The sequence below is a fragment of the Chanodichthys erythropterus genome, chromosome 20, assembly GCF_024489055.1.
Source record: "Chanodichthys erythropterus isolate Z2021 chromosome 20, ASM2448905v1, whole genome shotgun sequence".
In the NCBI taxonomy this organism is placed as follows: Eukaryota; Metazoa; Chordata; class Actinopteri; order Cypriniformes; family Xenocyprididae; genus Chanodichthys; species Chanodichthys erythropterus.
Window position 1 is genome coordinate 27,906,712 of NC_090240.1, and position 21,772 is coordinate 27,928,483.

Consider the following 21,772-nt stretch of genomic DNA (forward strand, 5'->3'; position numbering starts at 1 on the left):
TAGCATTGCTAAACATCTCCTAATACGCATCGGGGTGAGATATATCCTATTAAAAAATTTAAAGTTGAGCTCATGGATCCCCAGAGAAGTACATTTTGGGTATACATTATTGCATATAACAACCCATTCATTCTCTTCGATAGTTTGACCAATATCCTTTTCCCAGACACCCTTCAGTCCCAATAAGGCAGAGGTGCAATTACTAGACAAGATGTTATATGTCCTTGACATGAATCCCTTTAAACTGACTGAATTCAATAAAAGGTCTTCAATCTCTGTTGTTTCCATTCTCAATTCTTCTTTATCTATTTTTGCTTTTAAGAAATGCCTTAATTGAAGATATTTGTAAAAATTGGACTTTGGAACTTTATATTCCTCCATAATCTGCTGGAAAGATTTTAAAGTACCCTCCGAAAATAAACAAGATATTTGAGAGATTCCGAGTTTCAGCCATGTCGACAGACCAATATACTGGAATGTTAAAGGAAAATCAGGGTTAAAACAAAGTGGGGAGGACAGGGAAAGAGAGGGAAAATTTTTTAAGTATGTCTTAATGTCTCTCCAATCTCGAAGAGTGTTTGATATGGTAAAATGTTCTGAAATGTTTTTTAGCTTGGTGTAGTTCTTAACAAATGGTAAAAGCCTGATTGATAGTGGGGCGCAAACTGAAGCTTCCATATTATACTAGATAGAATTGGTCCTCTCACTGCACCAACTAGTCATATTTTTTATCTGAGCTGCCCAATAATATAACTGAAGTCTATCCCACCCTTATCTTTTGGTTTCATTAGTTTGGAAAGTTTAATTCGTGGCATTTTATTATTCCAAATATACTTTGAAAGGTGTTTATTGAGGTCTTTGAAAAAAGAACTTGATAAATAACTAGGTATAGACTGAAATAAATACAAAAGTTTGGGAAGGACATCCATTTTTATTACATTTATTCTCCCCAGAAATGAAAAAATACTTATTTGTTTTTAATGACAAACCACACTTTTGTTCAAGTATAAAAACCTCAGGATTAAATCTGTGGATATTCAGTGAGATCATCAGGAAAGATGCAACAGAACAATCCCAGCATTTCTCTTGGCTTTTTTCACCATAACAGTTACAACAGCCAGAGAAACACTAATGTTAAAAGTCAAGGTCAAGAGCCCAACTAAAGCCAACACTTTCCACCATGATGGTGACATCAAACTTTATTATTTTCAACAGTATCTCCAGTTTAATAAATACAAATAAATGTATGGTCCATTGTTGCAACTGAGTAAAAAATGCTTGAGAAATTTAAGGCAGTTTCTTTCTACATAATTTTTAACATGACTGAACTAAGTACTCAATTTGTAAAATTGAAATTACCAATCCTCAAGATTTCTAAGTACTCTGTGGTAGCTAAACCCAACAGTTTAATTACATTTTAGTTTTATCAAATCAAAATAATGAGTTAACTAACTTGCTAAATCTAAGGCAACCGGTTCCTTTAAGTTTTTTAAGTAAACCCAACAGTTTAATTAAGCTTTCTACATAAACTCAACTAACTATATTTTACAGAATAGATAGATAGACACACAAAGACATCAAGAATCAGCACATGAATCTCAATAATGGTGACAATCAAAAGTGTCATGCTGCAATGCATGCTAGAAACAATAGTACAAAACTCCCAGCATGCATCACAACATGAATAAAATATGCAGCTGAATTGTCCTATTATTTGTTTTTAGTTCTAACTATTTGCTTTTATTTTATGCTGAGGTTTTTGTTATAACTAATCACTTTTGTGATGTCTAGAGTTGATCTGATTGTCTGAATATTTAGTTGTCACTATTGTTGAGATTCATATGCTGATTGCTCATATTTGTGTTTGTCAGTGTCCTTATTTTGTCATGTTTACTTTATTGTGTGTTTTATTTTATTTTCAGTCTTTCAGTTTGTTTTTTCAGTAAAAAGCTTTATGTTAGTTGTGTTTTGATTAGATAATTCATGCAGTTTTAAACAGCAGAGTATGAACAGAGCACATGGTTTTTCTTTATTAAATAAAGTAAACAAAAGCATATACATATAATTAACATAGCCTATATGCATGTGTGTCTTATCATCTGATGGTCATAATGATGATTTTATGAAGATTCAACCATTGGATTTCATCAAAAAATATCTTAATTTGACATGAGGGTGAGTAATTAATGACAGAAATTTCATTTTTAGGTGAACTAACCCCTTCACCCCCACCTATGGCCAGTTCACCTTTATGAAAATCTCCATGGCTGATTCACGTGATTCTAATCCACAGCAGCAGAGGGCGCTCGTGCTGCGTCATCAGTGAGGTATTAGATAAACATGAACCCTGATTATGAAATGACTCTTTCGTACTTCCTGAAACATGACAGGCCATAGCACTCACTGGAAATTATTTAAGTTTCTCAAAGGGCTGCTGTTTAGTGCCATATTTGCGATTACAGTTTTGTTCCTTGTTGCCACCGTTAGGACGTTTACATTTGATGGGAACGCGGGGCTTGAGCTGGGAAAATGGGAAAATACAACAACCATTTCTCTTCATTTAAGTCCGCAACAGAGGAAGAATCTGCTGGCAAATTTCAAAGGTAACAAACAACGTAGAAATACCGAGTCCGTCTCTGTCCCGATCCCTAAGCGCAGTTTGACATGAAACTCATCACGTGACGTGAATAGATTTATCAGGAAGACATTTAGATACAGTCAACGGAGACACTGTCAACATGTGTGCTGTTGATATTACAAATGTAATTGTAATGTAACTGTTGCAAATGTCTTGTTTTCGTCTCTTTCGTAGCGGCCATACAGATTCCCACGGTGTCATTTACTGAGACAAATGTGAACACGAGCGCGCTGCGCGAGTTCGACGGGCTGCTGAGGAGGGGTGAGACACCATGAGTTACAACAGCATCAAACAGTGCTGTCAACGCAAGATTACTGAAACCTTCCCCTGATTTGTGTCCCATTACCTTTTTGAAGCTATAAATACATACAAAAAACATGTTTTTCCCATTACAAATAGTTAAGCATTTCATAAAATTGGGCTCAGAGGCAGTGACATCATGTGGACCCTTTCTGCATTGCCTGAAAACAATTTAATCACACAATTCCGGCTTGAAGCTCGTCCTACATTTTGGTAACATGGTAACAAAAATTCCAAACCTTATATATAGAAAACATAAAAATACAATTTAAAAAATATAAACAAGCATTTTCTGAAGGTTAGCGCTGTAAAGTAGCCACTTTTCCTTTAGTAATATTAGGTTTTGTATTGAGTGACACTAAAGGAGTGTTGACTGGTTTCTTTCTCAGTCTTCCCAAAGGTCTTCTCATCCAGCCTGGTCAAACATGAGGTGGTGGGAAACTACAGCCATCTGTTCACGGTACCAGGGAGAGAGCCTGATCTGGAGCCGTACATGCTGCTGGCTCACATTGATGTAGTGCCGGCCGATGAGGCGGATGGGTGGGACGCTCCTCCTTTCTCTGCTCAAGAGATCAATGGCTTCATTTATGGTCGAGGAACCATCGACAACAAACAGTCTGTGATGGTACAGTGATTCAGCACTGCATTGTTTTCATTGAAAAAACTGCACACCTGATGCTAACTGTAATGATGTGCTCTTGAAGGGGATCCTTCAGGCGCTGGAATACCTGCTGGAACGAGGTTACACCCCTCGGAGAAGCTTCTTCATTGGTTTGGGTCACGACGAGGAGGTCAGTCTCAAGTGAACTGATTAGTTGTCATTTATAAAACTTATTTTAATGCACTTATTTATACGGTTATATGTCAGGTGAATGGCTTACATGGTGCAGTCAATATCGTGAAGCTCCTGAAGACTCGAGGGGTGAAGCTCCAGTATGTTTTAGATGAAGGCCTGGCAGTGCTGGACGGTGTCATAAGTGGCCTGGATGGACCTGCTGCCCTGTGAGTTATTTTGAGCAGCTCTATTAGCAGAGTCATTTATTATTGAATTAGTATATAATATTTTCCCGTGTGTGTGTTTTGTAGAATAGGTATCAGTGAGAAGGGTCAGGCCACAGTAAAGCTGAGTGTCAGCAGCGCTCCAGGACATTCATCCATGCCGCCCAGAGAGAGCAGCATTGGCATCTTGGCTTCAGCTGTCAGAAGGCAAGCGGAAACCCCTAAAACACTTTATTATTGTAAAACAATTGGAAATAGTGAAAAATTGATCTTTTTATTAGAAGTTTTTGTGATTTATTTATTGCTATCAAGTTATTCTCAAAACACTGTTTAACGGAGTTAAAGACTTTATTTAAATTATGTTTTTGGTAACATCTTTTCTTAGGTTGGAGGAAAATCGGATGCCCAGACTGTTTGGATATGGTCCTGAGCGTGGCACATTTGAACACCTGGCACATAAGGTAAAAGTGTTCAAGCAGAGGATTTTACAGGCTGATTTTTTATGACATACAGAATTGCTTTACTACAAACCATTTCTCTTATTTTATTTTGTAGTTTGGTTTGCCGCTCCGATTCATCATGTCTAATTTGTGGCTCTTCTCTCCGCTACTCAGCAGGTAGTTCATTCATATTGTTGTCTTAATGCTGACTACAGTAATCAATATCATATCAAAGTATATTTTATACAGGATTTTTCCTGCACTGAAAATTGTTTGGACTACCAAAGTCAATTTAAAGAGGACATATCATGTTTCTTTAGTGTGTAATGTTGCTGTTTGAGAATGAAAAAGATCTGCAAAGTTACAAAGCACAAAGTCCACTCCAAAGGGAGTTATTCTCTATATCAGTAGGCAGTTTCTGAACTCCCTGAAACACCATGATTGAAGTCTTCAGAAGATGCTGCTGAACAGGATATATGTAATATATTTAACATATGATTTACTGTATTAATGATTAAATGCAGCCAACACTAACTTTGTAAATAAACATCTAAGTAAGCTTGTAAATACCCAGGAAAACCCCTTTCATAGTAATATAATAATAATAATGTTGTCCCCTTCATATGCAGGGTGTTGGAGAAAAAACCTGACACAAATGCCTTTGTGAGGACCACGACTGCCGTCACAATGTTTAACTCGGGTGTGAAGGTGGGGCCCTCTTTTTTGTAGGTTCTCTAAGTTGTAGCATGAATGTAGATCTGATTATTTCTCTTTCTCTTACAGATTAATGTAATCCCGTCATACGCTGAAGCTTTTGTCAATTTCCGTATCCACTCAGCCCAAACATTGCAGGAGGTGAGAGGTCACGCTGTAGCCACTCAATGGCTCATTCAGCCAGGCTAGAGTTGTTATAGCTCAGCTATTAAATTTTGCTCTTCACACCTTCTTAACCAGTTTCACATGAATCACTCTAAATAAAAAACTAACTCTAGAAGGATAGTTCACCCATTTAAAAATGACAATTATGTTTGTGACTGAAAAACTGTATGACTTTCTTTCTTTAATGGAACACAAAATAAGATGTGTGTCCATACAGTAAAAGTCCTGTGCTGTTTGTACCCCATTTTGGGTGAACTATCCCTTTATATCAAACTCTTGACTATAATCACCCATTGTTTGATCACATCACATCCCCTTTTATGTCATCTTTTAGGTTATGGATTTGGTCAAGTCAACCATATCAGATGAGCGTGTGAAGGTAGAGATGGTCAATGGATTCGACCCGCTGCCCATCAGCTCCTATGATGAGCAGGCTTTTGGGTTCCAGGTCATAAAGAAAACAGTGCAGGTCATGTTTCCTCAGCTCACAGTGGCCCCTGGTAAGTGAAGTCATGCATTCCTGCTTAAGTGCCACTTACGCACATCATTGTCTCGTGAAGAGCCACTTTTAGCTGCTCTATGATTTCCTGTCACAGGTGTATGTGTTGGCAACACTGACAGCCGGCACTACAAGGACATCACCCGAGACATATATCGCTTTGCACCAACGTGGTTCAAACCAGGTGATCCTCAGAGGTAAGACACAGGAGAGTGGCTCTTTATACTAATGTAGTGGAGTATCCAGCTTGAGGGTACGTTTAAACAACAAATAAGTACTAACAAATGAGAAAGTTGTTCGTGTTTTTTAAAAGCTTTTTTTCAAAACAATCTGTTTATACAGAAACGACTAAAATGACTAAAAACACTGTATTATGCATGCCAGGCCAGTAGTTGGCGATGTTAGAATTTGGCATATGTAAATAATATGTAGTAACAGTGCAGTAAATCTACACTTTGTGAAGTGTTAATAAACTTGTGTAAACGTTCATGTTCCTCCTTTAGATTCCATGGTGTGAACGAGAGAATCTCCATTAAGAACTATGAAGAGATCGTGCTGTTCTACTTCCAGCTCATCCAGAATAATGACATCAGGAAGTTGCCACCACCTCACAGTAGCCAGCATGAGCTGTAAATGGTGGGATCATACTTGCACTAATCTCAAGACACTGAAGGTTGAGAAACTAAGCTGAGGGAGCTTTGTTTTAACAGATATGAATTGAATATCTGGATAAAATTAATACAGCAGCTTTAGAAAAAACACTGAAGAATTGAAGGTTGTGAAAAATTTCAATCATAAAGATTCATTCTTGCATTCCTTACTGAACGATTTAAAAAAACACATCACAAGTTTGTTGTTTGTCAGGTGTTGACAGCAGGGCATGGGTGTAATTAACCCTGTGCTTAGGTTCACATTACATTCAGGCATTTGGCAGACGGTTTTATTCAAAGTGGCTTACAGTATACAGTATGTGTATACTATAAATAATGTCATATTACATACATACTGTATGTATTTCTAATTGAACTAATTGTTATTTGTAATGTCTGGCCAAATAATTATAAGTTTGTTGACTGAATGTAAACATAAGCAACCCTGACGAAAACAACAGCATTGCTAAGCACAATTAAAGAATAAGCTAGCTATGTGAATAAATCAGACAAAAATGATGAATTGATCATTAATGAGTGATTAGTTTTCTAGATGAATAGAATTTTCCACAATTTTGAGTGTCACTTTTTGTGTTTGAAGGTGTTACTGGGTTCAAGGGAGAGCTGGAAGAAACATCTCAAGTTATCTCTGGTTAAGTCTGCTTCAAAACGCAGTTTATATTTCTGACTTTCCATTGTCAGACTTGCTGCTTTGGTGTTTTGGACCAACTTTCTGAGAGATTCAGCACAACACCCTGAGCTCTCTCTAGTTATTCTACTATTCTTAACAGTGTTTGGATTTTTGGAGATTTTATTGAAGGTTAACGCTGTGGTGCATTTTCAAAAACTGCAGTATGGGCCAATAGATTATCATTGGATATTGTGTTAGACTGAAGTGATTTATTATGACATCCTCCCCGCTAGAAATTTTACGTTCCCAGAACATTCTCAGAACATCCCCACTGGTGTTAAGGACGTTGCCTAGTAACGTTCCCAGAAAGTTCAGAGATGGTCACGATGTGGAGTTCTTTTAAGGTTTGGGGGACGTTATTTGGCGGACCTTCACAGAACATTCAAGATGTTCTCTGAACGTTTAGGGAACCATACTTTATTTGGAAATGTTCTCAGAATGTCCCTGCTGCTCTTGTCAAAAACTTTAACTGAAAATTAGAGCTAAATTGACTAACAAAAGTGGCTGTTCAAACAAAAACTACTTTTTTTAAAACGTTATATATATATATATATATATATATATATATATATATATATATATATAAATAGCTCTTTACAGATATTTTCTGTCTTATTATGAAACCTTTTCTGTAAAATGCAAATCTTTTGCAGTAAGTCACTGACAACAGCACACATAAGCTACATTAACTACTACAGTAAACTACTGTATCACTGCATCAGTAATTACACAGTTACTGTCTTTACATAAAACAACATGCAGCAGAACATCAGTGTTTGTGGATCATCACTGACTGAAGCACAGGATCTACTCTCCAGCACAATGGTGACCTCACAAAACTCAGATAACAGAAACAACATTAAACACTAACAGATCTCTTTAGATCTCAGCATCTTCACTTATTACAAACCACTCTGACTATTTCTTTCATACAAATCTTCTTAGTGAGGTGTTGATGTTTTATTAAAATTTAGAAATGCCACCGTTATGGAGGTAAGCGCTTGCTTTAGTTGGGCTCCTGATCCTTGATGTCTTGACTTTACTTTTTCTCCAGTTGTTGTAACTGTTTTTCTAAAGCATTTGTTACAAAAAAAAAAAAAGTAAGTAAAAAAATTCTAATCAAGTTGGTTTGGCTGCTCGTTGTTGATGATTTCATTGTCATACCATGGCCTTCAGTAGTCTATGAATATTGTGTTACTTTCATGTTGTTGTAGTCCTATGATAATGCATAAAATCCTGTCCTGCTTTGAAATTTTTAAAGATTTTATCATTGTGCAGAAAATATTCAGACAGGATCATGTAGATTCACACAGACATCAAGATTCTGCGTATGATCCTCAACAATGGTGACAAAATCTTCAGATAAACAGACTCTGAGCATCACAAAACAAACTACTAAAGTCACAAAAAAGATTGTTTATTGTCACCATTGTTGAGGATCATACACTGATTCATGATGTCTGTGTGAATCTATTAGACACTGCTCAAAACTTTGTATAATGAATTAAAAAAACAAAACATGAAAAATAAACTAACCTTCAATGAACGCAGAACTAACAGTTAATACACTCATAGTTTAGATTCTGGAGAGGATCAGTGAATCAGGACACTCCATGATGATTGAATCACCATCACTGAATAACTAAATTCATCTGATCAGAATTTCTCTTGCAATTTTTGCTGTAACAAGCGTGTTTTGGAAACACAGTTAAAGCAGCCAGAGAAAATCTAATGTTAAAAAATCAAGAATCAAGAGCCCAACTAAAGCAAACGCTCACCTCCATAACGGTGACTTCAAACTTTATTATTTTCTATAAAACTCCACATCGTGACCGTCTCTGAACCTACTGGGAACGTTACTAGACAATGTCCTTAACACCACTGGGGATGTTATGAGAATGTTCTGAGAACGTTATTTGGTGCTGTTATTACATCCCGAATGTTCTGTAAAGGTTCGGAATTTTCGTCAACTTTAGAGAACTTTTAGGGAACGTTGCTGAAGGTCACGAGAATGTCGCCTTCTACATAGGAGAATTTGCATCACAAAGCTGCAGCTCAACACAGTTATTGATTTTGGTTGTTAGAATGTTACTTTGAATTCTTAGTTATTTTTTGCACTGAAATGGTCTGACTGAAAATTACTGTAAATGTTGTTCTTTGATTATTTTTATGAAATTAATTTGAAATGTTAAATTAATAATAAAAAAATGTTAATACAAACGTAGATTTGTGTTCTTTCTTATTCTGTATTTTTTTCCTGATAAATATTCTAACATTATCTAAAAAAATATTTTATCTGGTAAAAAATCCTGATAGACACAGAAGCTCTCACAAAAAACAGACACCATGCAACAAAACAATAAAATTGCTAATCTGAAGAAAAGATCATGAAGAAAGGACATAGAAATTTGCCCAATCTTCTCTGCTCTCCCATTGTAAACCTCCCTCTCTCCACTCCTTTTCTTATCTCTCTGGCAGAAAGTTCACTAAGAATATATATACCAGATATAATGTACTGTATCTTGTGCATCTATTTCTTTTTCCCTTTCATGGTCTCACATTATGAGAAAGATTGAAGGTCAGTGTAGCATATACCCACGTATCAGGATAATCAATAAACTTTGGAATGTTCAGAACACTTTTAGCATGCTGGACTGGGTTGTAAATCTCAGCTCGGCCCCCGAAGAGACGAGAGAAGATGAGCCCACTTGACACCTTTGTTACCCTCCGAAGTAAAACAGAAAACTCCAACTTCCCAACTTTGGAGACTTAAAAAGGAGCACCCCCCAGAGACTGACCAGATCACATTCCAACACCCACACACACAAAAACACACACGTACAGAAACACACAAACTAACATTTTGACTGTATATGTAAAATACAACTATACCAACATATACCCATCCTGTATTTTGAAGCGTATGCATGTTTCCTAGTGTTTAAATGAGTGTACTTGTGCTAGTGTGCATTTTAATGATGGAATTTTTGTCTGTAAACCAACTTCTTTTATATGCATTTCTGATGTATCGAGTTTGATCTCTCCATAAAGCTCCAGACTCGAGCTATTCACTGAGATATGTCACATAGCTGACAAATGCATTTTTCTATGTGTTTAATGATACTGTGAAGAACGTACTCCATCTCGAAATCCGATCTGATAGTCATTAAGTATGCAAATTCAGCTAGGGGACCAAGCAAAGGAACTTTGCCCGCCAAATAGTGCTGCGCATCTATTGGCTGCTACAATTCAGGAGGTGTGTTAGATTGGGTTTCCATAAAAACAACGACACACACCTTCCTCCTTTGTCTCCCGAGCACCTCATGCACGTCTCTCATGGACGTCTCCGGTGACCACGCGCTGCCATCGCGCTCAGCTTCTGGGCCGCCATCTTCCATTGGAACTCACTCTCAAGTCCTCAGTTCAAACCTTCCCGCGGAACGGAAGAAGCCAACGAACTGCACCAGCGCTAAATTGAAATTCGACACACACAACCAATGCAAGTATACTGCCGTTTCTCAATCTTAGATGATGAAACTGATTTCCGTGCTGGCTTCAAGGACTGTTTGTAAGTTTGCTACTTGCCTTCTCTCTTTCCTTCTCTACTTCCACTCTTGTGCATAGGCCTATGTGTGTATATTCTTGTATATATATATATATATATATATATATATATATATATATATATATATATATATATATATATATATATATATATATATATATATATATATATATATATAGACGTATAACCTCTGTATTCGTAGTTTGCATATATTAAAACGTTATTCACGCGCGATTGTTCTGTTTGTTCCTTCAACTGAAGACCAAGACACTTTAACGTTTTTCGATCGTTTTATGCTTTGATGCTATAATAGCAAGTTATTCTCATGGCCAGAGAATAACTCCGTTCATAATATTCTGTGAGAAGCAGCGGTTTGCTGGATGAGCTGGTAGTTTCTCTAAATAATTATTGAACCTGAACTAATCACATATATAATCAATTATAATTCGTTGTAATTGATTCACAATATAGGTTTAATTCCCCCTTGGGTCGGTATGTGCATAATAATTCATAAAACCTTATGAATTATTATATTCCTATTCCACCCATAAATTGATTAATAACCAACCAAAAGGCCTTCTGTAATTTACAATTTAAATAATTTTTCTGATCTGGGTATTTAAAGGAAAGTGGTAAAACAGATAAAACTGGGATTCTGCAACCAGAAAACCAACACTCAGTGCTGTGTGAGTCTCTGGAGCTCTGCATGCAAAATACTGACACTGCTGTGTGTCTCTCTGATGTCAGGTATGCATCTCTCACTTTTAGATTCATCTTGGAGCAATTGATGTTATGTATTTATAATTTCTGAATTGGATTCTCATTGTTTAATTATATAATTGGCTTGATACATTGTTACCTGACAAATAAAACTTTATATTTAATTTATTCTGGGCTCTTTTGAAATCATTATGACTAGTAGATTATGTAGAGGTTGATGTTACTGCAAATCTGTGTCCAGCATAGGTCAAACTGAAGGCTCACGAATGAAGACAGCAGTAGGCACGTCATCTGAGATTTTCTGAACTTGATCAATGACTTAGCGAGTTGTATGGAAATGACTAAACCAGTGGTGCTCCAACTTTTTTGGTCACGCCCCCCCCTTTAAAAAAATCAGACTGGCGAGTTTGTGATCGTGAGACCCGCGACCCTGCCAGCGTGAGACTCTGTGTGACACCGGGTCCTTAATGAATGAACAAATGTAAGTATGCAATCACACTCTAAATGTAAAATAAGTGGACAATTAGTGCTTTTTTAATCATGCTAGTTTTAATGAGACAAGTTAGACTAAAAGGGAGCACAAAGACCCAACAAAATAGTTTGCAAAAGTAGTATTATATCATTGGCTGTGTATGTTAAATTTGAAGACATTAACACAAACTTAAAGGTAAAGTGTGAAATTATTGCGCCACTAGTGGCCCTAAATACTAGTACTTCAAAAATGCTGCAAAAATTCCACACATTTCCCTTTTAGGAATGATAACATGAGGTTAATTCTTTGGCCAGTCGCAGCACAAGCAGTCGGGATGGAAGACGGTCCCTGCTGGGCATGTATGTACAATAGTTCCGCCATTAGCACACTGAATGAAGGTCATTGGGTCAGCTGGGTTTGCATGAAGTCCTTCTGGTCTGCCTTTACAGAACTCTGCTCCTGAGGGAGCTGTCGGTACAACTTTACGTCTAGTAGATTGAGCAGTGGATGATGTTGTGGTCTCCTGGGGCACATGTGTTGCATTTGGAGGGAGAGACTCTGGAGGAGGAAATTGGAATTTGATATTTTATCTCAAGTTTTCCAATTATTAATCTGGTTTATTACATGGCTCCCTGGAATACTTGATTCTTATTGGTCAATCACGGCATCCAGCGGTCTGATATTTCCTAATATTTGGCTTCGTCCAATTTCTACTTGAATCAATATTTCATGCCCATATATTTCTTTATTTGGGGAGTAGCCATGCAATAAAGGGATAATGTACAGTCAGAGTTATCGCAAAATAAACTGACAAGGTAACGCAGAACAGACTGTACATTATCTATTCTTTATATAATATAATCATTTCATTTATATAAAAGTCAAAATGATGAGACTATGTCATAATTATGATATGAAAATGTGATAAAATTGTGACAGTTGAAATTATGAAAACAGTCATTATGACAAAGTCAAAATTGAAGTCTGACAGTCGAAATTATGGCATAATTATGAGATCAAAAAGTCTACTCGTTTTAAAAATGTCATACTCATATCAAAATTATAATGTCATGAGATCAGAAGTCGAAATTAACATACTAAGTCATATTTATGAGTTGAAATGACAAAAAGTTGACTTGAATTTTTTTGTTGAAATTATGGAGATACAAATAATGATAAATTTCCAACCTTTTCCCATTTTTGGCATAATTTTGACTGTTTATCTCATAATTTTGACTTTTCATGTGGTAATTATGATGTACCAAAGCATGTTTTTTTTCTTATGTGGCAGAAATAGGCTTGAAATGTACCAGTATTAAGAAGTGAGTGGAGATGCCCAATAAGAGGGTTGTTGCCCTGCCTACAGAACTGTCCTGTGAAGTCATCGAGATCCAGAGCCCAGATGAAAGCTCCTCCAAACTTGTTCTCCTTCAGGTAGTTCACCTGTAGCAGACCAGATCTAGTTATTGAGAACATGAGAACTGCTTTAAATTGTATGTATTTTCCAGCCTGTATGACATATTCACCTTAGTCGTAAAGCTTTCCTTGTTGTCAAATCCCACCCAGTCCTGTGCCTTGGTTGCATAAGGAACTTTCTGATCATCAATCCATTGCACAGTGGCTCCTTGAAGGAAAGTACAGATCTGATGGGAGATAATCAATCCATAACTCTTCTGATTTTATTTTTCACAATTAAATATTGTGCTATAATGTACGTTCTAAGTGTTGGATTGAAGATAAGACCTCATAATAGGACCAGAATCCGGCCTCTCTGGTGAAAGGTCCAGCTGAGGCAGGTCCACTAGCTGGAGCTCCGACTCCACTGGCTCCAGACGCCAGGTGAAACGTTCTTCCATATGCTGCAAACCCCATCCTCAGCTTTTCCACAGGAGCGCCCTGATCTCTCCAGTATTTCATTGCAAAATCCTGCATTATCATGATGAATCAGTTATTTCCTGTTGCATGTTGTCAGCTGCTTGTTATTTGCAATTACTCATAGTATCATTCACAAATCATTTATATGTTATTTATTATATTATATTTCAGAAGTTTTACAGTAGGATATAAGGCCTTTGTACAGTATTTAAGTAGATATTGTCTCCTTTGTCTCCAGAGCCACGGTACAGAGGACTGTTGTGTCCAGTGACAGTCTCCCATGAGCCATGGAAGTCATAGGTCATGACACTGATGAAGTCCAAATACCTGCATTACAAGATAGCGAGTTCATAGTCGGCGCCCATTTATACATCAAATATTACTAAATGATCATTTTATTGGCATTTTAAGAGATTCTGTCCGCAGCTTAATCATATTTCATGATTCAAAGTGAACAAAACTCTTCATGAGGCATACTTGGCAATTTCGGCAATTTCATACGCAGCATCAATCGTTCCTTTCCCAGCAGCCACTGCAGCGGTGAGCATGAGTCTGGGACGTCCTGTGGCAGCACCCTCTGCCGTGTAAGCTTCCAAGAGTTCCTGTTATAGTCACATATTTGCAGTGGATTAAGACCTTTTTTAACTCAGTGTAAATTATAATTCAAGTTGAAAATCTGTCATTCAAAATCTAATATAAACCCGGAAATAAATAAGCATGATGTAAAATAGAATTAAATATTTCTGATTCTGCACTATTTCTAGGTCACTTATCAAATGAGTGTGACCTTGATCATGTGACTCTTTGTACAGACAGTCAAATTTTCATCTGTTGAAGCTAAAGTTGCTCTTTTGGATCGTCTCAAATAATTCTGGAGAACATGATCATCTTTTACACAAACTTGTGGAGTTCATGAAGCACAAGTGCTGCTGCCATTAAAGCAAAAGAGGAACAAACCAAATACTTTCTAAAAATTCATGTTCCTCTTAAGTTTGTTGTTATGCTGATTTTTTTTTAATTTACATTTTTAGTTATCACTTTACAATAAGGTCTCATTTTTAAACATTAGTTATCAGTATAAAAAATGAGCAATACATGTTTAAAACATTTGTTAAAGCGTTAGTTCACCAAAAAAAGAAAATTATGTCATTAATTACTCACCCTCATGTCGTTCTACACCCGTGAGACCTTCGTTCATCTTCGGAACACAAATTAAGATGTTTTTGATGAAATCCAATGGCTCAGTGAGGTCTCTATTAAGAGAAAAGCCACTCTCAAGGTCCATAAAGGTACTAAAAACATGAGTACAGTGGTTCTACCTTAATATTATAAAGCAACGAGAATACTTTTTGTGCACCAAAAAAAAGCTTTGGAGCTTTACGAATCGATCAGTAGTTCAGAGCACCAAAATCATGTGATTCCAGCAGTTTAGCCGTTTGATAGGAGATCTGAATCCCTAATTCGAAACAAAAGATTCGTAAACCTCAGAAGCAGTGTTTTGAAATCGGCCATCATGAGATATTGAAAAATCGTTATTTTGTTTTTTTGGCACACAAAATGTATTCTTGTCACTTTATAATATTAAGGTAGAACCACTGTACTCACATGAACTGATTTAGATATGTTTTTAGTGCCTTTCTGGATCTTGAGAGGTTCAGTGGCTTTGCTCTCAATAGAGGCCTCACTGAGCCATCAGATTTCATCAAAAATATCTTAATTTGTGTTCCAAAGATGAATGAAGATCTTACGAGTGTAGAGCGACATGAGGGTGAGTAATAAATGACATAATTTTAATTTTTGGGTGAACGAACTCTTTAACATTAACAAAGATTAATAAATGCTGCATAAGTATTGTTCATTCTTAGTTCATATTAACTAATGTTAACAAATGAAACCTTATTGTAAATTGGTACACATTTTTAAATAGAAAAATGCAAAATAGAAGCATTTTCACCAGTGGACTTTTGGACATGTGTACATGCATGCTCATTCTTTCTCTGAATGTTTATTACTTTTATTGATTTTTACTCCAACATTCAACCATGTTATTAACTTGTTGTAAAGAGCATACTAGGTTAATTTGTTTTGTGTGCGAAAGAACGCAAATCTGTAAATCTTGAAGTACCTTACACAGCAGAGTGAATCTCTGCTTGTCTTCTGGAGGACTTCCACGGGCACCGGGATACTCCCAGTCCAGATCCAGACCATCAAAGCCGCGGGTCCTCAGAAATGTGATGGAGGACTGAATAAAGGTCTGCCTGTTTTCTGGTGTGGACACCATGATACTAAACCTACAGTCATGGCAGAAAATTCCATGAAGTTGAAATAAACATTTCTGTTCAACACACATCCTTCATTATTCAGTGTTTGAGCAGGACTCTTACTGAGCTGAGCCAAAGTTCCATCCTCCAACAGCCAACAGAGTTTTCAAGTTGGGGTTTCTGTCAAGCCAAATATGTGTAGCATTATTCACTGTACATTTACATTTAGTCATTTAGCAGACGCTTTTATCCAAAGCAACTCACAAATGAGAATAGTAGAATCAATCAAAACAACATGAGAACAACAGTACGTAAGTGCTGTGTGAAGTCACAGTTATAACAGTAACGCGCTCGTAGCATGGTATTTTTTTTTTATTTATTTTTTTTTTTAAATACACAAATAGATGGAAGAATAGAAATCAAGGTAAGTGCTACTATTACTGGGTCAAGTGCTGATGAAAAAAATATGTCTTTAGCATTTTTTTGAAAATGGCTGTACAAATAATCAGAACTACATTACATAACATATTCTATTCTATTAACAAATATATTCACAAACAAAACATCAGATGATAGCACATACCTTGTCTTTAGTTCATTGAAAGATTTGTAAAGAGTTTCATCATTCCATTCAAAGGTTATCAATTTATTTTCCTTACTAATAACAGAAAAAGCATAAATTAAATGAGTGCACAGATGTGGGTCCACATTAGATGGCATGTACTTGCCAACGCCAGGTCTGTACTGAGCCCAGTTTGTGAAGTAACATGCCAGTTGGGAGGCAAATCCTGAAATAAATAAAATTAATATAATATATAATTATTACACAAATAATATTATTAATATAATAACAGCATTATATAAACATGACTTGACTATAATATTTAATAATGAAACAAATAAAAAAAAAAAAAAAAAACTAATAAAAACTTACCAAACTGGCACAATGCCAGAGAAAAGCCTGAAAGGAGATACAAATGAAATGTTAACACTCAAGCTCTTAAAAAAGCATTATATGTAAGAGCAATAATCACTTACAAGCTAGAAAAAATAATTTGGTCATCATGAAGTGATGGTTGTATCAGTCAAGAAATGTTGTCTGCTACTGCTGTATGAAATGCAGAAATTATCATTTATATTACATCCTTTTACCCCCAACTCACAGAAGTGACTTTTATATATGATAACAATGATTAACCAAAACACACAAGAACTGAATTTACCCAAAATAGCTGCTCACTGTCACCTGTCCTGGATGTTGTCACACATCCCAAGGTTAGGAAATCAACCGTTGCACTATAACAGCCTTTAGGTTTTGTGCATTGTGATTGTAGGAGTGTTTGTTCCATTGTTTTAGCCTCAATGACTCATTTGAACAATCATTTCAAAGATACAAGCTCCTTCAGAATATGTTCAGTCTTCTGTCACTGAGTTCATCCACTGCAAAGAGAGTCAAAAGATACTTTAAAATATCTTTACTTTTACATTCATGCATTTAGCACTTCTATCCAAAGCGACTTACAACAGCAACATAAGCAGCTTGCCAACAATATTCATAGTGTACAATGTCAGGTTTATTAGAAAGCTAGACTAGGATGTAAGCTAGAGCAGAGGTGAAATGCAATGAAAGAGGAAGATGTTTCCCTTCACTACACTAAACTTTCAGATAGCAATTTGCACCATTAATTCCCATTACAAATCTTTGTTAGTAACTTTGTCAACATATTCAGTGCACATCCTGTTCGATGACCTGTTCTTCAGGCTTCAAGGATCTGTAAAGTGTGTCATCATTCCATTTGTATGTCACAAGATTAATTACATGGTCAATGAGTAATAAAAGTTCACCACACATTAAACCAAGTCTACACATGTGTTGATTCAAAAACATTGTTATATATATATATATATATATATATATATATATGTATATATACATATACAAAGTCTATAGTAATGTGGGACCATGGACGTTGCGGTATGGATAGCGGTTGAAGAAGACCGGCTGGCAGTTGTCGGGTTGATTTAGTGGTCTGACATATGGAACAGTTCTGAATGTAATGGATTATGTCTGCTTGCAGGGAAGGCCACCAGAAACGGTTGCTGACCAGTTGTGCTGTAGCAGCGATGCCGGGATGACCCGAGCTGGGAGATTTGTGTATCATGTGCATTACTCACTGACGGAGAGATGCAGGTACATTTGTGAGTGATGCAGGACATTCGGCTGGTGAGGGATCTGTGAGGTGAGCGTGTGTGATTTCGGTCATGATATCCCACTGAACAGGTGCCATGATGATGGAAGAAGGGAGAATGGTTTTGTTGGTGGGCAGAGAGACAGTTGACTCAAACTGACGTAATAGAGCATCAGCTTTAACGTTCTTGGATCCAGGGCGGTAGGTTACAGTGAATACGAAGCGAGTTAAGAACAGCGCCCATCTGGCTTGGTGGTGGTTTAGGCGTTTGGCGGAACGTAGATATTCCAGATTACGATGGTCAGTCAGCACTGTGAATGGGTGCTTACTTCTCTCCAGCCAGTGACGCCACTGTTCCAGTGCAGCTTTGATCGCCAGAAGTTCCCGATCTCCCACATCATAATTTCGCTCAGGAGGGGTTAGTTTGCGTGAATAATAAGCGCAAGGAAACATTTTGGGAGGACTGCCATGCTGCTGGGAGAGTATCGCACCAATGCCCGTGTTGGAGGCATCTACCTCTACAATAAACTCACGTTCGGGGTCAGGATGGTGAAGAATGAGAGCTGTAGTGAACAATTGTTTCAGTCTCTGGAATGCTTCCGAGGCTGCGGCTGACCAAATGAGTCCTGAACTACCCTTCTTTAATATAAAGGTGAGTGTAGCGGCGACCAGGCTGAAGTTACGAATGAAACGCTGATAGAAATTGGCGAAACCTAGGAATCGCTGGAGTTCCCTGATGGTTGATGGTAATGGCCAGTTCACCACTGCCTGGACTTTATTGTCATCCATGGCCACCCCCTCAGTGCTGATGATGTATCCCAGGAAGGAAGTTGAAGTTTGATGGAACTCACATTTTTCAAGCTTTGCGTATAGTTGATGATCAATGAGTCTTTGGAGAACAGTGCGGACCTGCTGGACATGTTCTAAGAGAGTGTTGGAGTAGACCAGGTTATCATCAATGTATACAATGACCCACTTGGTGAGCATGTCACGGAAGACGTCATTTATGAATGCTTGGAAGACGGACGGACTGTTGACCAGGCCGAACGGCATGACCCGATATTTGTAGTGCCCAGTGGTGGTGGAGAAGGCCGTCTTCCATTCATCACCCTCCCGGTTGCGGATGAGATTATAGACACTTCGGAGATCAAGTATGGTGAAGAAACGGGCTGATCGGAGCTGTTCTAGGGCGGCAGGAACCAAAGGCAATGGATAGCGGAATTTTACAGTTATTTCATTGAGACCCCGGTAATCAATACAGGGTCTTAGACCCCCATCCCTCTTCTTTACGAAGAAGAAGCCGGCGGATGCGGGAGAGGTGGATGGTTGTATGAAGCCCTTTGCAAGTTCCTCTTCAATATAGCGTTGCATAGCTTCTGATTCGGGTTGTGATAGTGGGAAGATGCGGCCCTTAGGTGGCATGGAACTGGGGAGGAGATCAATGGCACAGTCATTGGGACGATGAGGTGGTAGTTGTGCAGCTTGACTTTTGCTGAAGGCTTCTGAAAGGTCTGCATATTCACTGGGGAGTTGGTCACTGATAGACGGAGGTTCTACTGTGCATGGACGCGAGGGAGACTGGATACAGGTCTTATGGCAATCCTCAGACCAGTGAGTTATCTGATTTTCAGCCCAGGAGATTTGTGGATTGTGTTTTTGCAGCCACGGCAATCCGAGGATGATGGGATTTTGCAGGGAATCAATGATGAAGAAGTGTAAGGTTTCTTTATGAAGTGAGCCGACTTGCAGGGTGATGTCATCAGAGATGAACTTAACCTGTTCAGTCCCCAGAGGGCGTCCGTCTAGCGCTGCCACTGACAACACAGAATTACAGGGGATTAACGTGTTGTTTCGTGACTTAGCGAAATCTAGGTCCATAAAGTTGCCTGCTGCCCCGGAATCGATCATGGCAAGAGTCTGGATAGTCACATCATTACATAACAGTTCAGCTGGGATTTCAATAGTGGGTGAGGTTGAAGTGGAACTCACCATTGAAGAATTTCGGCTGGGTGGACGTGTGGGACACGAGGATCACATGTGACCGGGCTGACCGCAGTAGAGACACAGCCGCTGTTGAATCCATCTTTCACGCTCCTCTGATGACAGGTGGGTTGAGCCGATCTGCATGGGTTCTGCCTCCGTAGCGACGGTGTAGGTACAGGCGTAGATGTGACCGGGGTATGTCTGGCAGGGCGGCGTGACCAGATCAGGTTATCAATACGGATTGCCAGTTCGATGAAGCTGTTGAGTGAGCGACCCTCATCGTGGCATGCCAGCTCTGACTGCAGATCGGTGTTTAATCCCTCACGGAACAGTAGTTTAAGTGTGTCATCCACCCATGAAGTCTGAGCTGCGAGTGTGTGGAATGTAAGCGCATAATCCGCGGCAGTCTGTCTCCCCTAACGAAGAGCCGACAACAGTTCACCAGCCTCTTTACTGCCCTCAGCGTGCTCAAACACCTCACAGAAGTGCTGCAGGAAATCTTCCAACGAGGTAAACGAGGATTGGCCATTATTCCAGACCGTAGTAGCCGATTCCAACACTCTCCTGATGAGTAAGGAACAAACAAACGCTATGCGACTCACATCATTGGGGTACAGGGCCGGTAGTTGTGACAGGAACAATGAGCATTGTAGCAGGAAGCCCTTGCACCTGGCGGGTGAACCGTCATATTTCTCCAAGAAGGCTAGGTGTGGGCTGCTAGTCGTGGAGACGGGTGTGACAGACGCCGTGGGCGGCGTGGTTGATGCCGGACTAGCGTCAGCTGGTGGGGTGCACATGCTTTGTAGCGTCTTGACCAATTCCTCTGTAATAGAAGTAAGATGAGTGAGTTGTTGTTGGTGAACAGCTAGAACACTTGCCTGGGTAGAGAGTTCTGTCGACAGACGTTGTAAAGCTGCTGGTCCTTGATCAGGCGAAGTCTTCTGTAATGAAGCAGACTCAGTGAAATCCATGTGCAGCTTTATTATAAGATCGTAGTCGTACAGGCTGGGGTCAGATAACAGCAGAAGCAATATCAGAGACAAGACAAACTCAGTATCGGGGACAGGCAAACAATCAGGGCTGGTGGCAGACAAGGCAGGATAAATCAGAGAACAGGCAAACAGATAACAAGGCAGGCGGCGAACAGAATCAGAGTAGTCAAGACAGTTAAAGGTCATACACAGGAAAACTAAACACAGGGATAAACACTCAGAAATGTTAGCCAGGGCAAAACAAGACTTTGCGACTGACTGAGGGTGCGTGGGTCTTTTATAGTCCAGGATGATATGGAACAGGTGGTGAGTTCATCAGACTAGAAATGGAGTGTGGGTAATGTAGAATGGCTTAATACTCAGGTGATGGCGCCCTCAGGTGGCGATCGGAGGGAGCCACAGAGGTCGTATTCGTGACAACCACTGTATATTCTATTATATTGTATTCTAATACCCTGATTAGTGTAGTAAAAACTGAACTTGCAGGAAGCAGAGAACATTAAGATATAGGCTACAGTATTTGTCTGTGCATTTAATATAATGTAAAAGATACAACAGATTTTAATTTGTAAGTCACTTTGCATGAAAGTTTTCTGCTAAATGTACATTTAAATATACT

The 21,772-nt window shown here is 38.4% G+C and overlaps 2 protein-coding genes across 2 annotated transcripts; one reads left to right on the forward strand and one right to left on the reverse strand.

Annotated features, from left to right (window-relative positions):
- Positions 1 to 2,333: 2,333 nt before the first annotated feature.
- LOC137009800 (N-fatty-acyl-amino acid synthase/hydrolase PM20D1.2) lies at positions 2,334 to 10,720 on the forward strand. The gene is made up of 13 exons (XM_067372330.1): positions 2,334 to 2,603; positions 2,813 to 2,899; positions 3,328 to 3,563; positions 3,643 to 3,729; positions 3,807 to 3,940; positions 4,025 to 4,144; positions 4,323 to 4,398; positions 4,493 to 4,554; positions 5,007 to 5,085; positions 5,161 to 5,232; positions 5,591 to 5,756; positions 5,853 to 5,952; positions 6,259 to 10,720. The coding sequence occupies exons 1-13, from the start codon at positions 2,384 to 2,386 to the stop codon at positions 6,386 to 6,388; spliced, it is 1,569 nt and encodes a 522-aa protein (XP_067228431.1). The 5' UTR covers positions 2,334 to 2,383; the 3' UTR covers positions 6,389 to 10,720.
- A 1,183-nt stretch (positions 10,721 to 11,903) lies between these two features.
- Positions 11,904 to 17,159, reverse strand: LOC137009802 (acidic mammalian chitinase-like). The gene is made up of 11 exons (XM_067372331.1): positions 17,028 to 17,159; positions 16,924 to 16,950; positions 16,573 to 16,777; positions 16,113 to 16,169; positions 15,854 to 16,019; positions 14,206 to 14,330; positions 13,932 to 14,055; positions 13,597 to 13,779; positions 13,380 to 13,496; positions 13,164 to 13,296; positions 11,904 to 12,411 (listed from the first exon to the last, which is right to left on the reverse strand). The coding sequence occupies exons 1-11, from the start codon at positions 17,053 to 17,055 to the stop codon at positions 12,152 to 12,154; spliced, it is 1,425 nt and encodes a 474-aa protein (XP_067228432.1). The 5' UTR covers positions 17,056 to 17,159; the 3' UTR covers positions 11,904 to 12,151.
- Between the last annotated feature and the right edge of the window lie 4,613 nt (positions 17,160 to 21,772).